Source organism: Salmo salar, chromosome 20 (assembly GCF_965601325.2).
Source record: "Salmo salar chromosome 20, fSalSal1, whole genome shotgun sequence".
Taxonomy (NCBI): domain Eukaryota; kingdom Metazoa; phylum Chordata; class Actinopteri; order Salmoniformes; family Salmonidae; genus Salmo; species Salmo salar.
The window spans coordinates 43,504,435-43,531,420 of NC_138310.1; the positions used below are offsets into that span (position 1 = coordinate 43,504,435).

The window sequence follows — 26,986 nt, forward strand, 5'->3', positions numbered from 1 at the left end:
TGCCTCGACACCATCCTGTCTCGGAGCTCTACAGACAATTCCTTCGACTTCATGGCTTGGTTTTTGCTCTGACATGCACTGTCAACTGTGGGACCTTATATAGACAGTGTGCCTTTCCAAATCATGTCAAATCAATTGAATTTACCACAGATCCATGGAAACAGGATGCACCTGAGCTCAATTTAGAGTCTCATAGTAAAGGGTCTTAATACTTATGTTTTTAAAAATGTTTAATACATTGGCAAACATGTCCAAAAACCTGTTTTCATTTTTTCGTTATGGGATATTGTGTGAAGATTGATGAGGGAAAAAGTAATTTCATCCATTTTAGAATCTGGCTGTAAAGTAACAAAATATGGAAAAAGGGAAGGGGTCTGAATATTTCCCGAATGCACTGTATTAAATAAAGTCAATAACAGGTGGATCATGTGATGTGAAAAAAATAAGAGGATAAAACAACTCAACTTGGCGACTAATCAGGTGACCAATGAAGTCAAATGTCCTCTATCAACACAATTACAGTTACAGTGTAGGGAGGTTAAGTGGAACGGAGTATGGTGAAGTTGCCCCTAGACGCTGATCTTGGGCCTGTGACACGCATATAACACAACAGTTGTGATAAAACAGGTATTTTTATGCATTTGTCTACACCAAAATATTTACACAACCGCTCCCAAACAACAATACCGTAAACCTTTTAGTTACTAAAATATCCATTGCATCACAACTGTTAACTGAAATGCATTGTACAACCTTAGTGTATCCTAGGCCTAAAAGGCCTGAATAGGTGTATCCAACATGGTGAAAATGCCACCCAGCCAGAACGCAAAACCTATCCCATCCTTTCAGAGCTGCAGGAGTGCCTAGGCCCTAAGGGGTGGTAGGGGGCTAAGGGGGTATTAGGAATTCTGCAAGATCTTTGTAGCCAAGTTGTTGTAGAGAATGCATCTACGAGGGGAGGGAGGATAAAGAGGCAGGCAGCTGGTATGAGGTGCCGCCTAATATTAGACTGGAATAGGAAAGAGGGACCTTATATAGACAGGTACACTCCAGTACGATGAATAACCCCTACTAGACTCAATAGCTGCTTACCCATTGTCGTGCTATATCCATGTGAGCTATGCTTTCACCAGAGAAGTAAAAAAATCCAGACTAACAAACAATTACTTCATGTTACTCCCATAAGGAAGATTCAGACTGAAGTCAATGGGAAAGTGGAAAGTTCTTATTTACAGAAAGTACCGGTTATCACTTGTTCAAACCTCTCTGGCAAAGGCCTGATTGACACAAAGGCTGGCAAAGAGAACTAGTAATGCCACGGTGAGGGGGATAGGAAAAAACGGAACATTGCAGCCTAATACAAGGGCATGTGAATACTCAATTCCATGTGAGCATTTATACCAGGGTTATGGTTAATGCTGTGGCGGCCACCAAATTTCGTCAGCCGGTGATTGTCAAGCAAATAACTGTCGGTCTCACAGTAATTGAACGTTAATTAACATATACACACTTAGCATCTTCTGGCTTCCATACATAGCCTACAACCTCTGATGCAGACCTTTGGAACATGTACATTTTAAAAAGTCTAATAAATCCATGATATATAGCCTACACCATCACAATAAATCCATGTAATATAGCCTACACCTTCACAATAAATGCATTATTTATTTTAGACAGGTCTAAAGTAACATGATATGAAGAAAATGTAGGCTATTTCAGAAGAACAGAATAGCATACTCTGAGTTGTCCTTATGTTAGGTCCTGATCTGGCTATACCAAATGGCTTTAGGCTACACTAGTTCATTTAGCAGACAAGATTTGCTTAGAATTCTGTTGCATTATTTCATAGTATGAAGAATACAATTGAACAAAGCTGAATAAAAGAGAAAATATATTTTCTCCAAACGATTTGAGGGAGTGCGCACATGTGGCTATTCTGTGTTGAGCGGTTAATAAAGAAATAGGTACTCCTGTATGCTTAATTTAGAGTTATTAATGTAACTTTAGTTGTTCTAAAAACGTTGAGCTATATGTTTTGAAGATTTAATACATTGTAAGGCTGCATGATGCGACTCTAATGATGATTTGCTTGAGGTTGCTTGAAAGGCTTTGCTTTTTTGCACAGGCTGCACACAGTCTCTCATTCACAATTTGACAAGCACTTGATAATGCCTAAAATTTTACGGCAGCATCCCCTTTGTGTGGCCATAATGCACTCTAAAAAAGTCCACACCTCTCACTCACTTGGCTCTCCATCACGTGATTGGATCGTTCTGACAGGCTACAAGTGAAGACAGACACATCGGGGACGCGACTGCGTGCATCCTTATCCAATTCCGAGGTGCATATTGCAGATATTGTAGGAACTGTCCACATTTACTTTTTGTCAGCCAACAAGATGAGTAGGCCTAACAAACAGCAAAAGCACTAGCCTGTGTCAATCTATTATCCCCCATAGTACAAAAGTTGACCTATTCTATTCTGTGCGAGAAATACATATTCCAAACATAGTCTGGGACAGTTGTGGGATGCGATAGATTCCAAATTAAAATGTTGCTAAACTATTAGGCTATTCCTGCACATTATAAGCGCAGCAATGCACACATGGCAGTAGGCTACAAGTGCGAATGTTCCATTAGTGGGAAAACACCATTCTCAAAAGTGGCCGCAAATACGATTATGCATGTAATGCTTTTATTATAAAGGTGCATTTTTTATGGTGAAAATGATCTTCCCCAAATTTGAAGCACACTGCTTATGTATGCCAGTTAGGCTCTACACCCTTTGTAAAGTGGATTAATGTGCTTAATTTTAAGAAGTTATTTGGACACTTTAGTTGTGATACAAACCTTATGCTGGGCATCATTCACAAGTGATAATATATCATTCACAAGTGATAGGCTAATACTGTCACCCATCAGACTATTCTTGATTAAATCTTGTCTTTACATATACTAAATAATATATGTGTGATATTCGTTTTGATTTAAAATGGACCATTATCATGCACCTGTCTTGGAACAGGGGCAGCGGGAAAAAAAGACGTCATCTATGCACTTAAATAGCGAATGGAGGATGCTTTTCCCATGGTTCATTTTCATGCAAGCCAGGTAGGCTATACTCCTGCTGTATAGATAAGCAATGTGCTTAATATTAGGAAAGTTGAGAAATAAATATTGTAGGCCTAGCCCATAGAAAGCTGATGGGAGCCTCCATTTTTTAGTAGAGGCCATCACTATGTTTTTTTCACACAATTGCATAGCCTATTGAAATGTTGCGCAACATGAGCTCATGTGCTCTCATGAAGTGTTTGATTCGATTTTTGATTACATTTGCATTGCATTGATGTCAGAGTGATTAGAGGGACAATAGAGTGCTTAGTCCCAGGCAGTTAACAAGTTTGGTAGGCTATTAATGACCATCAGCAGCATCAGAGCTTGGAGAAGCCTAACAGGCTGACTACACCGCTCGCGCACATTGCAAAATAAATGTAGACATACATGTTATTCAATTATTGCACCCACACTGCTCGCGCGTGCAAACGAGCGTCTGCATTGCCAAGGGCTAAAATAGAAGTCAGTTCTATTTCTGACACAGATAGCGCTGCAAGTCCTGCTTCTCCCATCTCCTCATTGGTTTATAGAAGCAGCTACCCACGTGCCATCTCCTCATTGGTTATACCCATGTGGGTGACTGAAAGACGAACGAGGTCAGTGCCGGTAATGCACCTAATTTATGAAAGTTGCCAATCACAATATAAAGTCAAGAGAAGAAAAAGCCTGGAAGGAGGAGAGATGACTAGAAATGATTCGGTTGACCGTTTTATGTGTAGATTAATTGGCGGAGTAGAGGACCTTGTGCAATTCAGGTAAAATAACAACTCAATGTTTATGTCCCAGGACAAATTAGTTAGCAACAGCAAGCTAGCTAAATAGGACAAATTAGCTAGCAAGTGCAAGCTATCTAGCTAAATTGACATAAATGTTTAATGCTTTTAGACCTCTCCAAATTAATATAATTGGTTCAGAGTTTGTTTTGATATTTTAACCTGCGTGTCGTGATCGTGTTTGGTGTGGGGGGAAAAAATGCATTTATGCACGATGACGCACGCGCGCAGCTAGTTTGGGTTCCGTGTAATTACTGTGACTAAAAGGTCACGTGGAATTTGACTGCCTTCATGACTCGTGATCGCCGGATACACGTCAAACACAATTTGATGTGTCAAATAAGCTTGTTGACCAATCAGGACCTAAATGTGACTGCACATCACATAATAATTTCACGCGTTCATACATTTTACGTAATTATATAGACAGTTTTGGGAGTTACTAGAAGACCCGATTTTTAATATGTTTCAAGATTGCATCAAAAGTGTGGAAATGGTCTCCACTATGAAACAGGACCTCTATTTAATTGATTCCGAAGCCCGATAAAGACCCCTCTGTCATTGACAATTGGAGACCAATTACTTTATTAAATATTGATTACAAATTGATTGCTCTGGTTTCTGCCAAAAGATTAAAGAAAGGAACTGCTACCATTATAAATGAGTCTCAAACAGGATTTATGAAGGGCCGTCACATAAGCTCTAACATTCGTTTAATCTTGGACCTTATAGATTATTCAGATGCAATTGACTCAGGTGTGGTTGTCTTATTTTTGGACTTCTGTAAAGCCTTTGACACAATTGAACATGAATTTCTCTGTAGGTCACTTAAACTTTTTGGATTCAGTGAAAGTTTTATCAAAGTCATTTGCATGTTTTACAAAGATATAAATAGTTCTGTGTTACTAAACCTTAATACTTCCAAAAGATTCAGTATCAACAGAAGTGTACGACAGGGATGTCCAATTTCGCCATTTTTATACATTTTGGTTGTGGAACTTCTATCTCTAGATATTCTGAATAATGCAAATATGTATGGCTTTGTAACGGCTGTCTGTAAGAGGGAACCAAGGTGCAGCAGAGGATGTGTTCATTAGAATTTTAATACAAAAAAACAAGAGAACACTACAAAATGAACAAAAACGACAGCAAACAGTCCTGTTAGGAAAATACTCTAAACAGAAACAATTACCCACAAAACCCAAAGGAAAAACATGCTCCTTATGTGTGACTCCCAATCAGCACCAACGAGCTTCAGCTGTGCCTGATTGGGAGCCACACACGGCCCAAAACAAAGAAATACCAAAACATAGAAAAAGGAACATAGAACGCCCACCCAATGTAACACCCTGGCCTAACCAAAATAAAGAACAAAAAACCCCTCTATGGCCAGGGCGTTACAGTACCCCCCCCCCCAAAGGTGCGGACTCCGGCCGCAAAACCTGACTCTGAAGGGGAGGGTCCGGGTGGGCCTTCTTACGGCGGCGGCTCAGGTGCGGGACGTGGCCTCTGCTCCACCCTTGACGTCGCCCTCTTAGGTGGCGCACCTGGCCGCGCCGAAGGTCTGGTGGGTGACGCTGACTGCGCCCGGCTGGCGGGCGGCGATGGCTGCGCCCGGCTGGCGGGCGACCCTGGTTGCGCCCGGCTGGCGGGCGGCGATGGTTGCGCCCGGCTGGCGGGCGACCCTGGGCGACCCTGGCGGGCGACCCTGGCGGGCGTCCCTGGCGGCGCCCGGCTGGCGGGCGTCCCTGGCGGCTCCGACGGCACTGACCCAGGATTCACCAGGCTGGGGAGACATGGATGCCTGGCCCTGGGCACAGGACTCACCAGGCTGGGGAGACATGGATGCCTGGCCCTGGGCACAGGCACAGGACTCACCAGGCTGGGGAGACATGACAGAGGCCTGGCCCTAGGCGTAGGCACAGGACTCACCGGGCTGGCGGGCGTCCCTGGCCACTCTGGCAGTTCAGGGCAGTCTGGCCACTCTGGCAGTTCAGCGCAGTCTGGCCACTCCGGCAGTTCAGCGCAGTCTGGCCACTCCGGCAGTTCAGCGCAGTCTGGCCACTCCGGCAGTTCAGCGCAGTCTGGCCACTCCGGCAGTTCAGCGCAGTCTGACCTCTCTGGCGACTGTTGACTGGCGGGCAGCTCTGACGACTGTTGACTGGCGGGCAGCTCTGACGACTGTTGACTGGCGGGCAGCTCTGGACAGGTGAGACCCACTGGAGGCCTAGTCCTGGGAGGTGGCACAGGACGGACCAGGATGGGGAGACCCACTGGAGGCCTAGTCCTGGGAGGTGGCACAGGATGGACCAGGATGGGGAGACCCACTGGAGGCCTGGTCCTGGGAGGTGGCACAGGATGGACCAGGATGGGGAGACCCACTGGAGGCCTGGTCCGAGGAGGAGGCACAGGATAAACCGGGCTGTGGGGGAGCACTGGAGTTCTGGTACGGACACTCTTTACCCACACTCCAGGCTGAATGCCCACTTTGGCCCGGCACGGGCGGAGAGCAGGCATTGGGCGAACTGGACCCTCCCAGCGCTCTGGAGACACAGTGCGCAACGCCGGCGCAGGATAACCTGGACCGAGGAGGCGCACTGGAGACCAGACGCGCTGAGCTGGCACCATCCGCCCTGGCTCGATGCCTGCACTCGCATGGCACTTGCGGGGGGCTGGTATGTAGCGCACCGGGCTTTGAACGCGCACTGGGGACACCGTGCGCTCCACAGCATAACACGGTGTCTTACCAGTACCACGCTGCTTCCGGTAAGCACGGGGAGTTGGCTTAGGTCTACCACCTGACTCTGCCAATCTCCCCGTGTCCCCCCCCCCAAAAAAATTGTGGGGCCCTCTCCCGTGTCCGTTGCGCTCCCTTGCCTCGTACCAGCGCCTCTCAGCTCTCGCCGCCTCGATCTCCCACTGCGGGCGGCGATACTCCCCAGCTTGAGCCCATGGTTCACCTTCGTCCAGTAATTCCTCCCATCTCCAGGAATCCTGAACGATCCTCTCCATCTTCTCCAAAGTCCATGAGTCCTTCTCCTGGTGCCTCTCCTTCCTCTGCTGCTTGGTCCGTTTTCGGTGGGTAATTCTGTAACGGCTGTCTGTAAGAGGGAACCAAGTTGCAGCAGAGGATGTGTTCATCATTAGAATTTTAATACAAAAAAACAAGAGAACACTACAAAATGAACAAAAACGACAGCAAACAGTCCTGTTAGGAAAATACTCTAAACAGAAACAATTACCCACAAAACCCAAAGGAAAAACATGCTCCTTATGTGTGACTCCCAATCAGCACCAACGAGCTTCAGCTGTGCCTGATTGGGAGCCACACACGGCCCAAAACAAAGAAATACCAAAACATAGAAAAAGGAACATAGAACGCCCACCCAATGTAACACCCTGGCCTAACCAAAATAAAGAACAAAAAAACCCTCTCTATGGCCAGGGCGTTACAGGCTTAACCATTTTTAACAAAGAAATCAACATTTCCCAACTGGCTGATGATACTACTCTTTTCTTAAAAAAAACAGGTCGCCCTTAATGCTATCACTGCATTCTCTATTGCATCAGGATTAAAACGGAATGTTTCTACATTTGAAATCTTATGTTTATTTGACTCTGATGATGAAGAAATATAAAATATTCATGTAAAGGACTGTGTTAAATATTTAGGAATACATCTGTCAAAAAACCACTTAGTCAGACAACATGAATTTCTCTCCTAAAATTAAGAAAACCAAAAATATATTTAATAATTGGCTACAAAGTGATCTTTCTATACTTACATTTAAGTCATTTAGCAGACACTCTTATCCAGAGCTACTTACAGTACTGAGTGCATACATTTCATACAGTACTGGTCCCCTGTGGGAATTGAACCCACAACCCTGGCGTTGCAAACACCATGCTCTACCAACTGAGCCACACGGGATATACTTGGGAGAGTACTTCTGTCCAAGGCAGAGGGACTGTCTCGTTTTGTGTACCCCTCATTATCTATATTTGTAAATTCTGCTACTTGTAAAGAGATCAATAAGACCTTTCTTGACTTCATCTGGAAAAATATGTCTCACAAACTAAAAAAGTCAGTCCTTTCTAATAAAAGAGCTGAAGGTGGTCCGGAAGTGTTGGAATTTGTTGACATAAATAAAACAACAAAAGATGTTTGATCAATAATGATTCAATATGGTATTTCATTCCAAATAATGTGTTTAATAAGTTGGGAGGTCTTCAATTTTTACTGAAATGTAATTATATTGCTGAAAGATTACCCGCTAAATTGGCTAGGTTTCGCCAACAAGCTCTAATGGCCTAGAAAATATGTTTCCTGCACAATTTTCCCCCACATAAAGCTCTTTTGTGGAATAATTCAGACATAACTGTAAGGAATAAGTAATTGTTCTACCCCAACTGGCATGAGAGGAATATTGACTTTGTTCTTGATGTTTTCGACAAAAAGGGTAATATTCTCACATATGAACAATTTATAACATTGAAAGAGTTTCCAATACCTTTCAAAGAGTTTATTTCTGTGATCAAAGCCGTTCCCAGTGGTCTAACTACACTAATGAAAACTCATTTTAGCTTTGGTAATGATCACAAAGTTTATCCAGAACTCAGATTGGAAGGCGTGGGCTTACTTGAGAAATCTTGTTGTAATAAATATATAAGACAAATTCTTCATTCACAAAACCAACTTACACTGAGAGGAATTATTTTCTGGAACATCCTTATTCCTGACATTGTCTGGAAGAATGCATGGTTAAGGCCTTACAAATATTGTATACCAAACAAAGTTAAGGAAGTGCACTTTAAAATTTTACATAAGATATATCCATGTAATTCTATGATATCCAAATTTGTGGCTATTGATGATATCTGCGTTTTCTGTGAAAAAGAAGGCGAGAATCTGTCTCACTTGTTCTTTGAATGTAAATTAGTGTCATGAATTTTGGGAAAACCTTGCAAAATACTTATTTAGCATTATGAACACTACCCATGTTTTTGACATGAAGGATATAATATGTTACTATTGCAATGATAACAAGACCATTGAAATGATTGTGATTTTTTTTATTCTTGTGGCCAAATACTTTACACAAACAAAAATTCCAAAATTCTATACCAAAATTACACATTGTTTTGATTGAATTTAACTATTTTATTAAAACATTAACCCTAGTGAATAACAACAAGAATAACATTTTCCTGAATCATTATAATAAGATTTTTTCAGAGTGATTACAATTGCACTAGAATTGTTTACTTTTATATTACTTGATATTTTTTGTATGTTTTAGTATTTTTTCGTTAATACCTGCGTTCTGTTTTGTATGATGTAACAATGTAAATTGTTGATCTGTATTTTGAATTTAAAAAAAATAAAATTAACATTTTACGTAGTTATTACACTATTCCTCGTATTTCATGTCATAACGATTCATCGATACGTATGCTCATACGACGCTGGAAAAGTTTTGTCTCGCGCACCTGCCCTTCCCCAAACTCTGGACAGTGCTGGTCATTAAAAAAAAGCTAGCTAGCTAGCTGATGGATGCAAACAATGGCCTTCCCAAAAAACAGCAAAACGACATCTGTTTCAGTAGCTATAGTTAGCCAGCTAACTATCTAGCTAGGTGTAAGCATCTAAAATACCCTTCATTTATAAAACAGTTCTTATTTGATTAACGGTGGTCGGACCCATCTATGTGAAGCTAGCCACAATAAGGATTAGTCGCAATAGTGGAATTTGCGGTTAGCCTTCAAAATAAAAGAATGTCATTGACAGATGCAAATGGATACAAATAGTGGAATTATGCCATAATTGAACAAATCATGCTAAAACGAGGTTAGAATATTGTTATATAAAATCAACAAAAGACAATAGCTAGTTAATTAGACAAAATTATGTTGAAATCACACAAAGTATTAGACTTTAGAATAGCATTGGGGTCATACTTATTTCACTGCACATACAGCCTTACCTATGAATTGTGGATCAATGACATGGGGTATCAGTCTACTCAGTGATACCCAGAGAACACCCAGAGTGTCGTAGCTCTTATTGCGGGACTCCACTGTGAATTGAGCCACATTTATTGTACCAGTCAACCAACTACGTGTATTGAACACTATTCCATAGGAAAAACAATGCAACATGTATGTTTTGGATTCTGAGAACTCTATGGGACTATGGGAAAAAAGTACTTGGGTACTGAGTAGACTGATACCCCATTTCATTGATCCCCAATCCAACCCTATTTAAAACTTCTTCAGGATTGGTGGGTCCCCTGCGGGATGTTTGAGCTAACGTAGGCTAATGTGATTAGCATGAGGTTGTAAGTAACAAGAACGTTTCCCAGGACATAGACATATCTGATATTGTCAGAAAGATTAACAATAATTTAAGCTAACTGCACTGTCCAATTTACAGTTGCTATTACAGTGAAATAATACCATGCTATTGTTTGAGGAGAATGCACAGTTTTGAACATGAAAAGTTATTAATAAACAAATTAGGCACATTTAGGCAGTCTTGATACAACATTTTGAACAGAAATGCAATGGTTCATTGGATCAGTCTAAAACGATGCACATACACTGCTGCCATCTAGTGGCCAACATCTAAATTGCACCTGGGCTGGAATAATACATCAAGGCCTTTCTCTTGCATTTCAAAGATGATGGTACAAAAAAAACCTGCATGTTTTTTTCTTTGTATTATCTTTTACCAGATCTAACTTATTATATTATCCTACATTCCTTTCACATTTCCACAAACCTCAAAGTGTTTCCTTTCAAATGGTACCAAGAATATGCATATCCTTGCTTCAGGGCCTGAGCTACAGGCAGTTAGATTTGGGTATGTCATTTTAGGCGAGAAAAAGGGGCCGACCCTTAAGAGTTAACATTATCTAGTCTAAATATGGCATGATTCCACCAATTGCGTCACTTTCAACAAGGACCTTTTATTTTGAAGGCAAAACGCAAATTCCACTATTGTGGCTAGCTTCACAACACATACCAGGTCCGGTCAAGCCTCACTAGCCAGATGAAGCTAGGTGGTTGTTTATAAGGTTAGCTTAGGGAAACAGGGTTAAGTAGCTGGCTAGCCATTTAAAAAAAAAAGAACTATAGTTCAATTTCAATAGGCGAACAACAAGTGGCTACCTAGCGAATACTTACTCACAATGATTCCTAAATCATTGCTAAGAATATTGAAAATGACTGCAGTTTCTACTGGTCATTGTTTTCAGGCTGGTTGTATTGGTGCTATCTAGGTACCAAGCTAAAGCTAGCTAGCGACTCCAGAAGTTGCTAATAACATCTGTATCAAAAATATTTGCACACTTTGTTGATCCTGCTCGTTTGGTGGCGCTTGGCTTGCACGTGCAAATTGAGCACACACACAACATTCTATAATAGAATTGTGTTATTTGACGTGTCAAATTAAAAGCTTATTTGATTTGTCAAATATTATTGTTTGACGTGTATCTTTTTGACACGCAAAGAGCCAAACGGTGTTCCATAGAATTTTGTTATTTGACGTGTCAAATTAAAAGTTTATTTGACGTGCATATTTTTTGACACGCAAAGACCCAAACAGCGTTCCATAGGCAGTGGCATCAAGGATTTGATTTCAGCAACCCCCGGGTTTTCAGCTCACTTCCCGCAGAACAGGGAATTTGGAACTGGCAACCCTCTGGTTACTTGCTTACCTCTCTTAACAGCTAGGCTACCTTCTGTGATGTAGGTTTGCCTCCAACTATGAATACAGTTGAAGTAATGCAAGTTTGATGCACTGCAACTGAAAAATAGAACTAAGGTCAAGGTCGGTCGCCTGCCTTTTCTAGAGTGCATTTTTCTACACTTGTTTTAGAATGCAAGCTTACGTGGGGTTTTTGTTTTTCAAGACATTATTTGGATATCCATTTCTATGGTCTAAAATCTATACATCCGTGTGGAGTTGACTGGCATTGCTAGAAAGGGTGAAAAACTCACATTGATAAAGCTGATGTTGAGCTCTTTGGCGGTGTAGCTTCTGCAGGTTTCTGTGTACATACACATCGTAGTCGCGAATGATACGGGTGATGATGTCAGAAGTGGAGGAGATGCCTTGTGTCCGCTGTGTGGGTGCGACGAAGGGAGAAGCTGACCGTTACACATGCATTTGCATACATTATATGAAGTCGACTAAACCCAATGCAGCAAAGCCACAATGGCATATGCAAGTCCTGCCCAGATGAAACCCCTAACCAAGCCTTTGCTTTCAAAGTTGATTATATTTGGCCTCCCGAGTGGCACAGTGGTCTAAGGCACTCCTGCGGCAGGCTGGGTGCAATGCATGCTGACACAGTTGCCAGGTGTATGGTGTTTCCTCTGACGCATTGGTGCGGCTGGCTTCCGGGTTAGGTGGGTTGTGTCTCGACCTTTCCCTCTCCCGAGTCCGTATGGGAGTTGCAGTGGTGGGACAAGACTGTAACTACCAATTGGGGAGAAAAAGAGGTAAACAAAAAAAAAGAGTTGGTTATATAATTTCATGATCTTTTAGAACTTGTCAAACATTGCTTAAAATGTATCAGGGTTTCTTTTTTAAAGGCATTTATACAGGTAATTCTGATATGTCCACTATAGGCCAAAGGTCAAAGTTCTGTTGACCCAAACGTTCCGAAAATTATGGATAGCTGTGAATCTAAGCTTTCCAATGATATATGATTAAAGGGTATAAGTAAGCAATAACGTGTTGTATACGGACATTGTCATAGGGTGCTAATCTCTATGGGCAAAATTAATGGGATGGAGGGATGAAAGAAAGTAATAACACACAAAAAGCTACCAATGCTGCACTGCTACTACACATTTTCCAATTCTAGGGACTAAAAGCCCAATTTGCACAGGACTAGTATTACTATGGAATTTCGGTTAATTCATTATTACCCCAGCATGTCCGTTTTTCCAGTGGACGATTCGGACGGGATTAGTTTTACCAAACTGCCCCTGTAAATCTTTTTTTTCCTCATTCAAAACTGACCGTTATAAGCCTGGAGGCCCTTCTAGGCATGAAGATATTTCACATCTAGGGATATCCTAATATTGGTCTAATGGCCTTCAGTTGGGTAAAAGTCAAAATAATAATGCATATCAATAAGAACCATGAACTATAACCTATGCAGACATTTAATTAACTGATGTATTTGGCAATTTATCAATTAATTGGCACAATATTGTGCACTTCATCTTTTAAATATTAAGTGCACAATATTGTGCACTTTATCTTTTAAAAGAAGTATGTCACTAGGAAAGTTGATATATGACAAAACGGACTATTCATCTGTAGGCTACGTGTATAGCATTTTGAAGAATCAATTTCTTCCCATGTTCTTACCCAAACTGGGCCCAGACTCTGTAATATCCCTCAAAACACAGGGATGACAATTTACGCAGGGTAAGTATTATCAGAGGACCAGAGAGTTTGCCAAAAAACAGTAGGTTTTTTTGGCTGGGATAATAAACCTTCCAAGTAAAAACTATTGACATGGCAGATTCGGATGGGACTAAAATGACAGATGTTACTGAGCTCCACCAGTAAAACTTAGCGCATCTGAACATTTTAGAGCACGTACATTTTCATCACCCCCCCCCCCCCCCCATGGGAATCAAACCCATAACCCTGGTGTTGCACGTGCCATGCTCTACCAACTGAGCCACACAGGACCAGTTGTTTGTTTATATTTCTCTTTCAATACAACATTACACATTTGAAGTGCATGAACCCATACAATGTTATTTGGCATGCAGCCACTCAAGAAAATAACATGTCAAACAATAACAAGGACACACCTTTTTTTTATTTGATTAAGCAGAAATAGTAGATGTCATTGTCTTAGCCACACAGTGCAAATCTTCTGATTCAAAAGACCTTTAATTTCCTTTCGTTGACTGAAGAAATTACTGGAAATACAGAAAAGGCGTCACATAACATATTCATTACACTATAAAGGGTATATGACACCAGATACTGGCCGTGTACAACCAAGAATAGTTAAGAGTTTAGTCCTAGAATGAAGTCACTGTGATCTTGTGTTCTGGAATTTATACCACAGGAGAATCAGACATTCACCGCATTTGGTTTTGGCACATCAATCAACACATACAGCAGTCATCACTGTACAAATACCCATGTAGTTCCCTGAAACAACAACATCTCCAATCTTTTTTTTTTTCTTCAGTTATGTAAGGCAAAGATGACAAGGGTGTGCTTACCCTGTTTGGCAATGCCAAAGAGGGGAAAAGAGAAATAGGGAAAAAAAGGAATGGACAGATGGTAGTTGATCATCTTCAGTCTTGTGAGGCACCATGAAACCACTTGATGTGTAGAGGAATGCTGGAAACAGGTGATGATGGTAGGGCTCCTGATATTACATTCCCATTCGAATGCTCTGAATGATCTGGAAGATTGCTGCAAAATATCAGAGAACACTATTAAGCATTCGATACGTTTGAGAGAGGGATATTAAATAGGGCCCTCAATCACATTACATAAACTGATAGTTCCACGGTGGTTTATGTACTCTTGATTTACTGATTTATTTATCCCACTTGTGGAAGGGAAAAAAACATACGTGATAGTATGACGCAGAAAATACAAACCCATCTTATCTTTAGATTGAGCATTTAAATACAGAGGTTATTCCTGCTTCTATCAAATGGGATGGTTAGATTAGATTGATGAACTGGCGTCTTGTTCCCGGACAAGCTAAACACCATCTTCGCCCGCTTTGAGAAGAACACAGTGCCACCGATGTGGCCTGCTCCCAGGGACTGTGGGCTCTCGTTCTCCATGGCCGACGTGAGTAAGACATTTAAACGTGTTAACCCTCGCAAGGCTGCCGGCCTAGACGGCATCCCTAGCCGCGTCCTCAGAGCATGTGCAGACCAGCTAGCTGGTGTGTTTACGGACACATTCAATCTCTCCCTACCCCAGTCTGATGTCCCCACTTGCTTCAAGATGTCCACCCTTGTTCATGTACCCAAGAAAGCAAAGGTAACTGAGCTAAATGACTATCTCCCCATAGCACTCACTTCTGTCATCATGAAGTGCTTTGAGAGGCTAGTTAAGGATCATATCACCTCCACCTTACCTGACACCCTAGACCCACTTCAATTTGCATACCGCCCCAATAGATCTACAGACGATGCAATCGGCATCACACTGCCCTATCCCATCTGCACTGCCCGCAACCGTAGGGCTCCCCAGAGAGTGGTGCAGTCTGCCCAACGCACCACTACCTGCCCTCCAGGACATCTACAGCACCAAAACTGGGAGACAGAAAAACAGCTTCTATCTCAAGGCCATCAGACTGTTAAATAGCCATCAATAGCCAGCTACCATCTGATTACTCAACATTTCACCTTAGAGGCTGCTGCCCTATATACATAGACATGGAATCACTGGTCACTTGAATAATGGAACACTAGATACTTTAATATTGTTTACATACGGCTTTACTCATTTCATATGTATATACTGTATTCTATTCTATTGCCACTCGACATTGCTCGTCCTAATATTTACATCTTTTTTTAACTCCATTCTTTTACTTTTAGATTGTGAATTGTTAGATACTACTGCACTGTTGGATCTAGGAACACAAACATTGCGCTACACCCGCAATAACATCTGCAAAATATGTGACCAATAAAATTTTATTTGAATCTGAAAAATGTATGTGCGCGCCTATTCAGCAGTAGCCTACTGGCTATGGCATCACTGTACAGCATACAAATCAAGTCACATTTTATTGGTCGCATACACATACTTAGTAGATGTTTTGCGGGTGTAGCGAAATGCTTGATTGTTGGATAGGACTTTGCAAAAGTAACACTACACTTCTTCCATATGCTTATTAGGTACAGACAGGAAGTATAACTATCTAAAACTCTGTCCACAGCCAGAGGGCCTAAGCTCAAGGTTTGTGAGAGTAAGTGGATATAGTGGTGAACTTCAACCTTTCAGTCAAACAGCACTTATTTGAGAGACTGATGTTTGAAATCATATTGCATCTCCTAACCTAGCCAAAGAATGTACTCTTAAGGAGTGTAGGCAAGCATACCGTTACTCCTTAAAGCCAATTTATGCTTGATTTGAAAATGTGGTTGGAGGCTCCGTATGGAGGGTGTGAAGCAATTGCGGAGCATCCAGAGGGATGCAGAGGCCAAACGGAGCTCCGTACCGCATCGCCATGCGCCTCGAAAATGCTGTAACAATGAGGGCGCAGTATAGCTCCACAATGAGATGATTGGTTGACGATAGGTGGGGGCGGGAGGTCCTGTTTAAACACAAACTCACTTCCTTGACAACAGCTCTGCGCTACTCCACGAAGCGCAAGAAGTATGAATGCCCTGACTTCTGCAGAGGCCGTATCACCTTAAATGCTGCACGGCCAATGCAGTCAGATGGACATGAAAAGGCGCTGCATGGTCAAAGGATGTTATGTTATTTTCAGAAGTAGACTGGCTCTAGCAGCCAAAACAGCCAAATACTCCATCTAAACATTAATCGATTCTCATTTGCAATACTTTTCTAGAAACAAAACCTATTACTTTCATATCAAATCAAAACAATTTCACAAATGCAAAATACACCCTTAATGTACATTATTTTATCTCGATTTATTGCAGTTACAGCCGACAGTATTTTTCAGTTCTAACATGTTTCTGGCGGCCTTCTTCCATTACACACAGGTGTTTGGAGCATGCTCTATAGCTAATTAGCACAGGTGGTCGCCACTGTCTTCCGTAAACACACACTGTAACATGGAGATAATGGCCGTGTGATTGCCAGAAGATACCGACCCTACCGTTACACTGGTTTACACTGAGCTGCACTGAGGTCGGAATGTAATTGCCATTGCAAAATGCATTGAGGCAAGTTTTCTGACCCATATCTCGCACCGGGTCCACGGTGTCTTAATGTAACCATGATTGCGTTCTGACCTCAGTGCAGCTCAGTGTAAACAGGTGTAATGGTAGGGTCAGTATCTTCTGGCAAGGCTGTGTGGGAACACTAACCCAAACCCTATAAAAAGGTCTGTAGTAATTTAACCTTTTGTTTTTTGAAAGTTATTTCTCGCTGATATGAAAGATATGATCCTTATGTTTCCAAAACTGTACCGCAAGCCACACATGTTCACGTTGAAACCTAGCCTTTGATCATGACTCTCAGTTCCATTACAAATAAGAGTCATTGAATGAAGGCCTCTTCTGTATTTTATTCTCCAAAAAACTAAACGTTAAATTGATACACACCTTTTATGCGGTTAGTATTCCCACAAAGCCATATATCCCCGTTACATGTTTACGAAAGACAGAGGGACCACCTGTGCTAATTAGTTATCTATATCATGCTCCGAACACCTGTGTGTAAAAGAAGAAGGCTACCAGAAACATGTTGTCACTGAAAAATACTGTTGGCTGCAACTATGATAAAGGCGGTTAACAGTGTGCAGTATGTGTATTTTGCATTTGTGAAATTATTTAGATGTGATATGAAAGTAAATGGCTTTATGTTTCTAGAACTGTGTCGCAATTGAGAAGCAATTCAAGTTTCGAGTATTTGGCTGTTTTGGCTGCCAGAGCCAGTCTACCTCTGAAAATAACATAAGGTCCTTGGTAACGTTAGGCTTCTTTAGAGTACATATTGGGCTAGTTCAGACCAAGGGTGCGCTTTTAACTAAAGTCCCCCGGGATGAAGATATCTTCTTCAATAGGCGCTAAAGGTAGTTAGTGTCTATGAATGGGGAACTCCTTACCTGAATCACATAATATTAGCCGCGTAAAACATTTGGTTTATCATGAGACATAGGCCTAAAGACATTTTCAATCAGTTCTAAAACATGGGGAAATAAGCCAATAATGTATAACATGTTTGTATACATCATTGGAAAAAAACATGTGTACACTGTACATATGCATTTACCTGATCCACAGACGACAAAGATGAATAATGCCAGAAGCCATGGTCCCACTGCCACCTTGTCTTCACCTGGATTTCTCTGCAGAAATAGATCAGAAACCAACATCAAGATACATCAAAATGTTGAAGTAAACTTTTAGATATGTTGAAACCATTCAAACAAGTAGCAGGCTATTATTTTCAAACAAAATAGAAATGTATCTAGTACAGTCTTCACTGACTATTGATTGAATGTATCCCAAAAATTTACCGTGGATTTGGCCACATTGCCTCTCAGCGTGATGTTTTTGCTGTGTTTCTCGTTGGCCATGCGTATTCTCTGTTTTGCCACCATTGTTTAAGCTAATTGTAGCCTTTTAGCTATTGATTATTTATGAAGTTGTAGCTGTCAAATGTAGACAGTAGGCTAATTTCCAAAGCTCGGTCGCCGTTTAGTGATGAGTGAGTGGTGGAGTCCGTTTTGCATGCCCCGGTACCCGGGCGTAATAGACTTTAGACCATTCCAATTGGTCCTTCAGTAAAATCTCGATTCAGCGGGGCACCGGATCATGCAAAACGAACTCCACCATTGGCAGGGTGTCTCGAATTTGTCTACGTACACACAAAGTAGACCACTCCCACACAGGAAGGGCTATTCCGTGGTCGTGTCATTCCTCAAATGTTTTTTCTTTTCTTAGAAAGAATACAAAATTGCTAAAAGCATTTCATAAAAATACTTTTTTTTATAGATCAGCATGTATTTGTTCATAAACAACATTCAACTTAGGAGTGAATTTATTATGGACATAAAATGTGATTAGTCACATATTTCATGATGATGTGGCCAATGTTCCAATGACACGCCCCTTTTTTCTTGAGACTTCCGCATTTCCTTCTGCAGATTATTCTCTTTCCGGTACATCATGGCGCCCCCCATACCTATTTTAGCAGGTGGGTTACTTTATTGAAGAGTATACTCTTTATTTGTTGTTTACGTGTTGTTTTATATGTTAACCTGGGTTGTAGAATATACGCAACGGCCCATCTTAACTGTCATGTGAGTTGGGATGCTGAATTATTTCCTTAATTTCAAGTCGACTGTGACCTGCTGTTGTCAGAGTAATAATGTTACAAGCTAGCCAAACGCTTTATAAACATTTTGGCAGCTGCTGTAGCATTGCAAGCCCAATTCCATTCCAATCAGATTTACCTTCTGCTGATGATAATGTGGCGAATTCTTTCATCTTACATAGTTATTACATCAGTGATTTTAGACTAACTGCTGCTGTTATTGTGATCACACAGTCCGGGGATCTGACGGGACAGTGCTGCTCCGTGGACCCCCAAACTGCGAAAAGAATGCAGATTTTCAAAGGTCATTCCCCTTCTATCAATTTTAAATTGTTAGCCAAATCAATCACTGTGCAGCCGTTTCAAATTCTATTTTTATTTACTAAACCTTTCAATTTCAGGGACCCTCGGCAAAGTAGATATGTGGCTTTCAGCAAGGACGGGACATTGTTTGCATGGTGCAATGGAGAGAAGTAAGAAAAGCTACATCGTGACACTATGTCTGTGTCCAAAATTCCACCCTATTCCCTATATAGTATACCACTTGACTTGAGCCCTATGTATCAGTATGCAGAATTAGTATACAACCCTTGCATGCTGTAGTGTGAATGACATTAGTCCTGTAGACTACCTCTTCAGTCATTGGAATATTTTGCATGCGTTGAGACTGTTCCGATTACAGTTGTTCTCATGCCCATGTTTTGTTTGTCAGGGTCACTGTTGTGAAGGTTGCAGATGGCTCTCAAGTCAGGTTGTTTGACCTTCCAAAGACTGCAATGTTGGAGTTCTCTCCGCTGAACACTGTGCTGGCTACATGGCAGGTGTATAGCAGTAAGTTTCCATAACTACATTGAAATGCAATAAAACATTATAAGGTTTGGTTAGATGATGATGAATGGAAAACACTGACTCTTGATATTGTACTCCTTAGCATATTTCAGGAATCTATTTATGGCTAAAGGGCTCCACACACTACGCAAATGGGGTGACGGAGAGTCACTTTCTACGTAGTTCTATGTACCTTTTATTCACAGAATTTTTGTTTGCCATATTTTTTAGAACGGACCATATACGTTACTCTGTTTGCCTAGTGTATTAGAGCCCTCAAGCAGGCACACAAGTAGGGAGTCGAAATGTATTCCGTTTGAAACTAGATATAATTTGAATGTCATGTCCATTGCAATGTATGGTTTGTGGTTGTTTGTGCTGCACTAGCAATCATCTTTACAATAAGTAATGCAATTATAGTTTCCCTTTCTCTTGTCAGAGACACAGGACAACCCACAGGGAGATGCCAACTTGCAGCTGTGGGATTTGAAAACTGGGACCTGCCTCAAGGCTCTCTACCAGAAGAAGGTACAGGGATGGTGAGTTTGCACAGTGTTCTATTATTGTGTGTTTGTCCATCTGTAAAGAAATGCAGAGGATTAGCCAGCAGCATAACACCCTGCATCCCACTACTGGCTTTCCTCTCAAGCTAAGCAGGGTCGGTCCCTGGATGGGAAACCAGATTCTGCTGGAAGTGGTGTTGGAGGTCCAGTAGGGGGCACTTTCCCTCTGGTCTAAGGAGATCCCAATGCCCCGGGGCAGTGAAGGGGACATTACCCTGCGTAAGTTGCCGTCTTTCAGATGGGACATTAAAACAGGTGTCCTGACTCTGTGGTCACTAAAGATCCCATGGCACTTATCATAAAAGCAGGGGTGTTAGCCGGTGGCCTGGCTAAATTCCTATCCTGGCTCCTTTCAATCACCCCCAGCTTCCAATTGGCTCATTCATCCCCCTTCCTTCCCCCTGTAACTCTTCCCCAGGTTGTTGCTGTAAAAGAGAATATGTTCTCAGGCAACTTACCTCGTAAAATAAGGGTAAATAAATACATTAGTATGTGTTGCCCATCAATGATGCACAGATGTGACTGCGTTAGAAACTGGGTCTCCTGTGTGCCCGCTAAGCTAAAGCCTAGGCCCAAGTCTATGACAAGGTTACTAATCATGTGAGTGTGATTTAATTAATGATGGACTTGGGAAGGCTAGAAAATGTCTGCCACCACTTTGTCCTACTGTCGGTCATTATCACCCCTCGCTCCATTGAATAGAACCTGAAAATGATGACAGTTTTTAGTTATGTTTGCATCATGCCCTTTATTTTCTGAACAGATCATTTTTTTGTCTTGTCAATGTGTACAGGTGTCCAAGTTGGTCAGATGATGAGAAGATTGCGGTCAGGAGTGTTAACAATGAACTTCACTTTTTTGAGAACAACGATTTTAGTAAGTGTCTTCATTGCCCCCTTTCTTGTCCACCATAAATTGTATTTATTTATTTATTGAAAGTTTATTCAACCAGGAATTCCCATTGAGGTCAAGAGATCTCCTTAACAATGGAGAACAAGCTATGATGGCAGCTCCCATCTGATGTGACACATAGAACCAATAATTTATTGAGAGAACTAGGTAGTGATTGTGCACTTTATATTGTAAAAGTACCAATATTTGTATTAGTTAATCATCTCTTTTTCCAGTCACCATTGCCAATAAGCTTCACTTGCAGAAGGTGTCTGAGTTTATGCTGTCCCCTGGAAGTCAGCCTAGTAAGGTATACCTCTGTTTTATCTTGTTTTCATATATCTGTTTGGTTAGCTGACTGTAGAAGAGGGTATTGACATTTGCCACTGTGTTTCTGCTGAAGGTGGCTGTTTATGTCCCCGGGAGCAAAGGTGCCCCCTCGTTTGTCCGGCTATACCAATACCCCAACTTTGGTGGCCCGACCTGTGCTCTGGCCAACAAGAGTTTCTTTAAGGCCGACAGGGTGACTATGCTATGGAACAAAAAAGGTTGGTCAACGTTTATAATAGAATTATGTTAAGTAAATGTTATGGAGAATGTGTGGTTTGCGTTATCCTAATAAAGTTTGTAGTTGTAGAAGATTACTGCCATGACGGCTTTTGTTTTTTCCCATCAGCCACTGCGGTTCTGGTGCAGGCTAGCATAGAGGTGGATAAAACAGGAGCCTCATACTACGGAGAACAAACTTTACACTACTTGGCCACCAATGGGGAGACTTCTGCGGTGCAGCTACGTGAGTCTGCAGATTTGTATATAGTGTGTTTTTACTCCAGCATTATTTGTATGTCTGAAGGCATGGTCATTCGTTATGTTTTTAGCTGTTACACTGGACATGTAGATTTTGCCTGCGTGAGCCACATTATTAAGTGTTCTCTGGCGTGAGCGGCGCGTCATTCTTAAAAAATAGAACCAGAGTGCAATTGTACGCTGAGCAGCTCGAACCTCTGAATGAGCCACACTGCTTACGCCCAGGTTTCATTTCAATGAATTTAGCTGATGGTCTGTGGTTCATAAACGTGTGGTATCTATCTGTGTTGTGAACAGAGAAGAACGGGCCCATCTACGATGTGGCATGGAGCCCAAGCTCCACAGAGTTCTGCGTGGTCTATGGCTTCATGCCCGCCAAGGCTACTGTCTACAACCTCAAGTGCGACCCTGTCTTCGACTTCGGCACGGGCCCCCGCAATGCCGTCTACTACAGCCCCCAGGGCCACATCCTGGTCTTGGCCGGCTTCGGGAACCTGCGGGGCCAGATGGAGGTGTGGGATGTCAAGAAGTGGAAGCAGGTGTCCAAGCCCCAGGCGCCCGACTCCACCCACTTCGCCTGGTGCCCGGATGGTGAACACGTCGTCACGTCGACCTGTGCCCCCCGGCTACGTGTCAGCAACGGCTACAAGATCTGGCACTACACCGGCACGGTTCTGTACAAGCAGGACACGCCGACGGGAACAGAGCTCTGGGAGACTGTGTGGCAGCCCTTCCCAGATGGGACGTTCCCTGAGAGGCCAGTGAAGTACCAGGCAGCACCCAGCGAGCTGGGCAGCACAGAGGCCAAGCCGGCCCAGGCCTACCGCCCACCTGCCCTGCGGAATAAACCAGTCACAGCCAGCTCCAAACTGGTGAGTAGAGGAGGTCCAGGGGTCAGGTTTGGGTTGTTTTCAGTAGGCATTCAATTGTAAAACAAAAATGTGCATTTAAAGAGAGAGTTCCCCAAATTCTAATTAGCATGTCCAATCATCTTTTAGTAACTTTATTGAGCTACATAATCAAATCAAATCGAATTTATTTATATAGCCCTTCTTACATCAGCTGATATCTCAAAGTGCTGTACAGAAACCCAGCCTAAAACCCCAAACAGCAAGCAATGCAGGTGTAGAAGCACGGTGGCTAGGAAAAACTCCCTAGAAAGGCCAAAACCTAGGAAGAAACCTAGAGGAACCAGGCTATGAGGGGTGGCCAGTCCTCTTCTGGCTGTGCCAGGTGGAGATTATAACAGCACATGGCCAAGATGTTCAAATGTTCATAAATGACCAGCATGGTCAAATAATAATAATCATAGTAGTTGTTGAGGGTGCAACAAGTCAGCAACTCAAGAGTAAGTGTCAGTTGGCTTTTTCATAGCCGATCTTTGAGAGTATCTCTACCGCTCCTGCTGTCTCTAGAGAGTTGAAAACAGCAGGTCTGGGACAGGTAGCACGTCCGGTGAACAGGTCAGGGTTCCAGCAGGTCTGGGACAGCAGGTCTGGGACAGGTAGCACGTCTGGTGAACAGGTCAGGGTTCCATAGCCGCAGGCAGAACAGTTGAAACTGGAGCAGCAGCACGGCCAGGTGGACTGGGGACAGCAAGGAGTCATCATGCCAGGTAGTCCTGAGGCATGGTCCTAGGGCTCAGGTCCTCCGAGAGAGAGAAAGAAAGAGAGAATTAGAGAGAGCATATTTAAATTCACACAGGACACCGGATAAGACAAGAGAAATACTCCAGATGTAACAGACTGACCCTAGCCCCCCGACACATAAACTACTGCAGCATAAATACTGGAGGCTGAGACAGGAGGGGTCAGGAGACACTGTGGCCCCATCCGATGAAACCCCGGACAGGGCCAAACAGGCAGGATATAACCCCACCCACTTTGCCAATCAGTTTGAAACACGTTGGGATGATTTAGACATAAAACGCATTGATGCTAATATTAGTGATACCAGGCATTGGTTTTGTGCCATAAATGCTGAAAAGTTAGCATTTGGAGACAGTGGCTAGGTAAACTAAACCAAAGGATGTATTGCTGTCTTACCTTGTCCATAGACTACTTACAGAGTAAAGAAACCATGATGTCATGTGAGTGAACTATCGTTTTAACCCCCTAAGGTCAATGTCGGCGTGGAAATCTAATTAGCATAATACATTTTTAAAAACGAAGTTTAAGAGAGATTTCTTTTGCATTGGATGCGTCTCAATCCACCACATCCGCCTATGTTGCACTTCCGCATCTGTGGTGAAAGGTGGCAGAGCTAGAGCGGTGTTTGTCAGACCATGAGACATCCTGAAAATCGGTCTTCTCACAAAATCGTCTGAACGTTTTGGCCTACAAACTATTATCACCCCTCTGTGGAATGATGAGACTCTCACGAACACGATGGTACCGTTTTGCTCGAAGACCATTACATGTGTCAGGAGACTCGTCTGACGTCGGTACAGCCGATCTGCCAACTTCTGTCTGTAGCGTCTAAACCGTTTGGGCAACACACTAATATTACCCCTCTGTGCAAAGGTGAGATTCTCACGAACATGTACAGTACTAGTCAAAAGTTTGGGGACACCTACTCATTTCAGGGTTTTCATTATTTTTTACTATTTTCTACATTGTAGAATAATAGTGAAGACATCAAAACTATGAAATAACACATGGAATCATGTAGTAACCATAAAAGTGTTAAACAAATCAAAATATATTTTGCCAAAAATATGGTTTTAAAAACATGTAAAACAACCAAACATTTTTTTTTGTTCCTGATCTTAACAGATATGAGAGACACTTCAGAGCAAACTTCCTTTTGATATTTTTGGGACGATCTGTTGTTCCATGAAGTGAATCTGTTATTCAATGCGTTTGTATGGGCTAGTAGCAGTAAGGGCCAAAATTATTTTTCATCAAATCTGTTTTTTGGTGTCTTAAATTTTTTTGGTCAAATAACTAAATGATCCCTGTTATGACCATCTTAAAACAATTCCATATAACTTAGTAGAACCCACACACCTCTCCCCCGGCTTAAACTCTGATGGGTTAAAGGGCCGAATAAAGTTGTATTGAATCCACCCCTGAGGAGAAAGACCTAATAGTGATGAGGGAATATCCATAAATATCCACCCTTTTCTCTGTCAGCATGAAGAGGAGCCTCCACAGAACTTGAGGCCTGGCGCCACCGGGGACAAGCAGCTGTCAAAGACTGCTCTGAAGAACCAGAAAAAACGAGAGGCAAAGAAAGCAGCCAAACAGGTACAGATGCTTTGCATGATCTTCTCCTAATGTGCGGTAGAGCTACTGCTCTTGTCTAAGTTATCAGATGGGGAGAGTGGGAGTTAGCGAGGTAAGCAATTTCAAGTTGTGTGTATTATTTTTGTGACGTTTGAAGTCTTCTAGGGTTTGAACAAGTTATGTTTTCTGCTTGTGTAGGAGATAAACCCAGATGCCCTTGAGCCCCAGTCAGACCCATCTCCAGCCAGTAGTGCTCAGCCTGAAACCTCTTGTGGCGACCCAGAGACTGACAAGAAGATCAAGAACGTAAAAAAGGTAACAAAACACGGTCACTGTTTATTACTCAGGAGTTACTGTATCAGTTGGTGGCTGAAGTACCTATAGTAATCTGTTTGTTACTTACAAATTTACCTTCCAGTAATTTTCCAGATGCAATATACAGTACCAGTCAAAAGTTTGGACACACCTACTCTTTCAAGGGTTTTTCTTTATTTTTATTTTCTACATTGTAGGATAATAGTGAAGACATCAAAATTATGAAATAACACATATGGAATCATGTAGTAACCAAAAAAGTCGCTATTATTCTACAATGTAGAAAATAGTAAAAATAAAGAGAAACCGTTGACTGGTTTCCCGAATGTCTGTGGGAAAGCGAGTTTTACCTCTTACTGTAATTGACCTTTTTCATTTTCACTCCTATGAAAATGATTTATCACAAGCATACTGTAGACAAATGAGTCTTCAGTAAGTTCCACTTTAAGTGTTGCCCTTTTGGTGTTGAGAATGGCTTAGCTCTACTTTAATTCTGTTAATTTCAAACTGACCCCTAGAAACTGAAAGCTATCGACGAGCTGAAAGCCCTGCAAGCAACTGGGAAACCCATTCAAAAGAACCAGGTATTATTCTGACAAACTATTGTCACGCACACCGTCAATAAATATCCACAGTTAACACATTTGTATATTCAACTTGAAAATATCACAGAATTGTGTTAAAATATGTATTCTCTTTTTCTCCCTTGTCATTTCTCTTTTAGCTTGAAAAGATGGAAAAGGAGGCTCAACTCATGAAAGAGCTTGAGGATCTTCAACTAAAAGTGTAAAATAAATTACTGAATTTGTTCATGAATAAAACACAAAACATCCTTGCCATATGATCAAGATCCAAGAGCACTCTCAAAGCTATATTTAATGAACACAAATTCGGATCTCATACAATTTTTACTACTCGGGAAGGCTTTTCACATTTAAAGTACATTTGAGCCTTAACTTAAAAGCATCAAGGCACTATTGCTATGCAATGTATGTACAGGTTATTAAAGCCAGTGATAATACATATTATTTAGAATTTATGTATATAGTAAGCAGTTGACGGTTTCAACAGCTAGATGTTACGTTGGTTTTTACTTTAAGGTGAATTAACTAGTTTCAGTTCATTGAGATTATGAAATAAAATAAAAAGGTATGCTGCCAAAACAGTTCTTCTCATGGTTCCAAGAAATGGTTGCTAATTTCATAAATCGCCACAAAAAAAAAGTATAATTGAGAATAGTTTGTGTGATGTCACTATTATTGATTGAATTGGGTTATCATTGGACGACAGCATTGCCAATCACGGTTCTTCCTTTCCATTGGCAACCACACAACACACCAGTGATATTGTAACCACCCGAAAGGTAAACCAAGAAAAATAAACATTTATGTATAAAACGTTTTTGTGATCTCAAGGGTCGGTGGAGAAGCAAAATAGAATC

General features: G+C 41.8%; 3 protein-coding genes across 4 annotated transcripts; 1 reads left to right on the top strand and 2 right to left on the bottom strand.

Annotated features, from left to right (window-relative positions):
- Positions 1–569: 569 nt before the first annotated feature.
- LOC145862370 (uncharacterized) lies at positions 570–12,386 on the bottom strand. Its single transcript, XM_082966084.1, has 3 exons — positions 11,891–12,386; positions 5,574–6,990; positions 570–588 (listed from the first exon to the last, which is right to left on the bottom strand). Exons 2-3 carry the CDS (start codon positions 6,899–6,901, stop codon positions 570–572), a joined length of 1,347 nt encoding a protein of 448 aa, XP_082822210.1. The 5' UTR covers positions 6,902–6,990; positions 11,891–12,386.
- A 1,324-nt stretch (positions 12,387–13,710) lies between these two features.
- LOC106580656 (stress-associated endoplasmic reticulum protein 1) lies at positions 13,711–18,400 on the bottom strand. The gene is made up of 3 exons (XM_014161952.3): positions 18,115–18,400; positions 17,868–17,943; positions 13,711–14,348 (listed from the first exon to the last, which is right to left on the bottom strand). Exons 1-3 carry the CDS (start codon positions 18,196–18,198, stop codon positions 14,308–14,310), a joined length of 201 nt encoding a protein of 66 aa, XP_014017427.1. The 5' UTR covers positions 18,199–18,400; the 3' UTR covers positions 13,711–14,307.
- Positions 18,401–18,702: 302 nt separating this feature from the next.
- Positions 18,703–26,946, top strand: eif2a (eukaryotic translation initiation factor 2A). Of its 2 annotated transcripts, NM_001140088.1 has the most exon segments (14): positions 18,764–18,794; positions 19,149–19,218; positions 19,316–19,387; positions 19,627–19,745; positions 20,182–20,281; positions 21,099–21,181; positions 21,433–21,506; positions 21,600–21,744; positions 21,873–21,989; positions 22,301–22,875; positions 25,138–25,251; positions 25,429–25,545; positions 26,064–26,129; positions 26,270–26,944. In NM_001140088.1, coding segments are annotated over 14 exon segments (1,746 nt in total). In that variant the 5' UTR covers positions 18,764–18,766; the 3' UTR covers positions 26,336–26,944.
- The last annotated feature ends 40 nt before the right edge of the window (positions 26,947–26,986 follow it).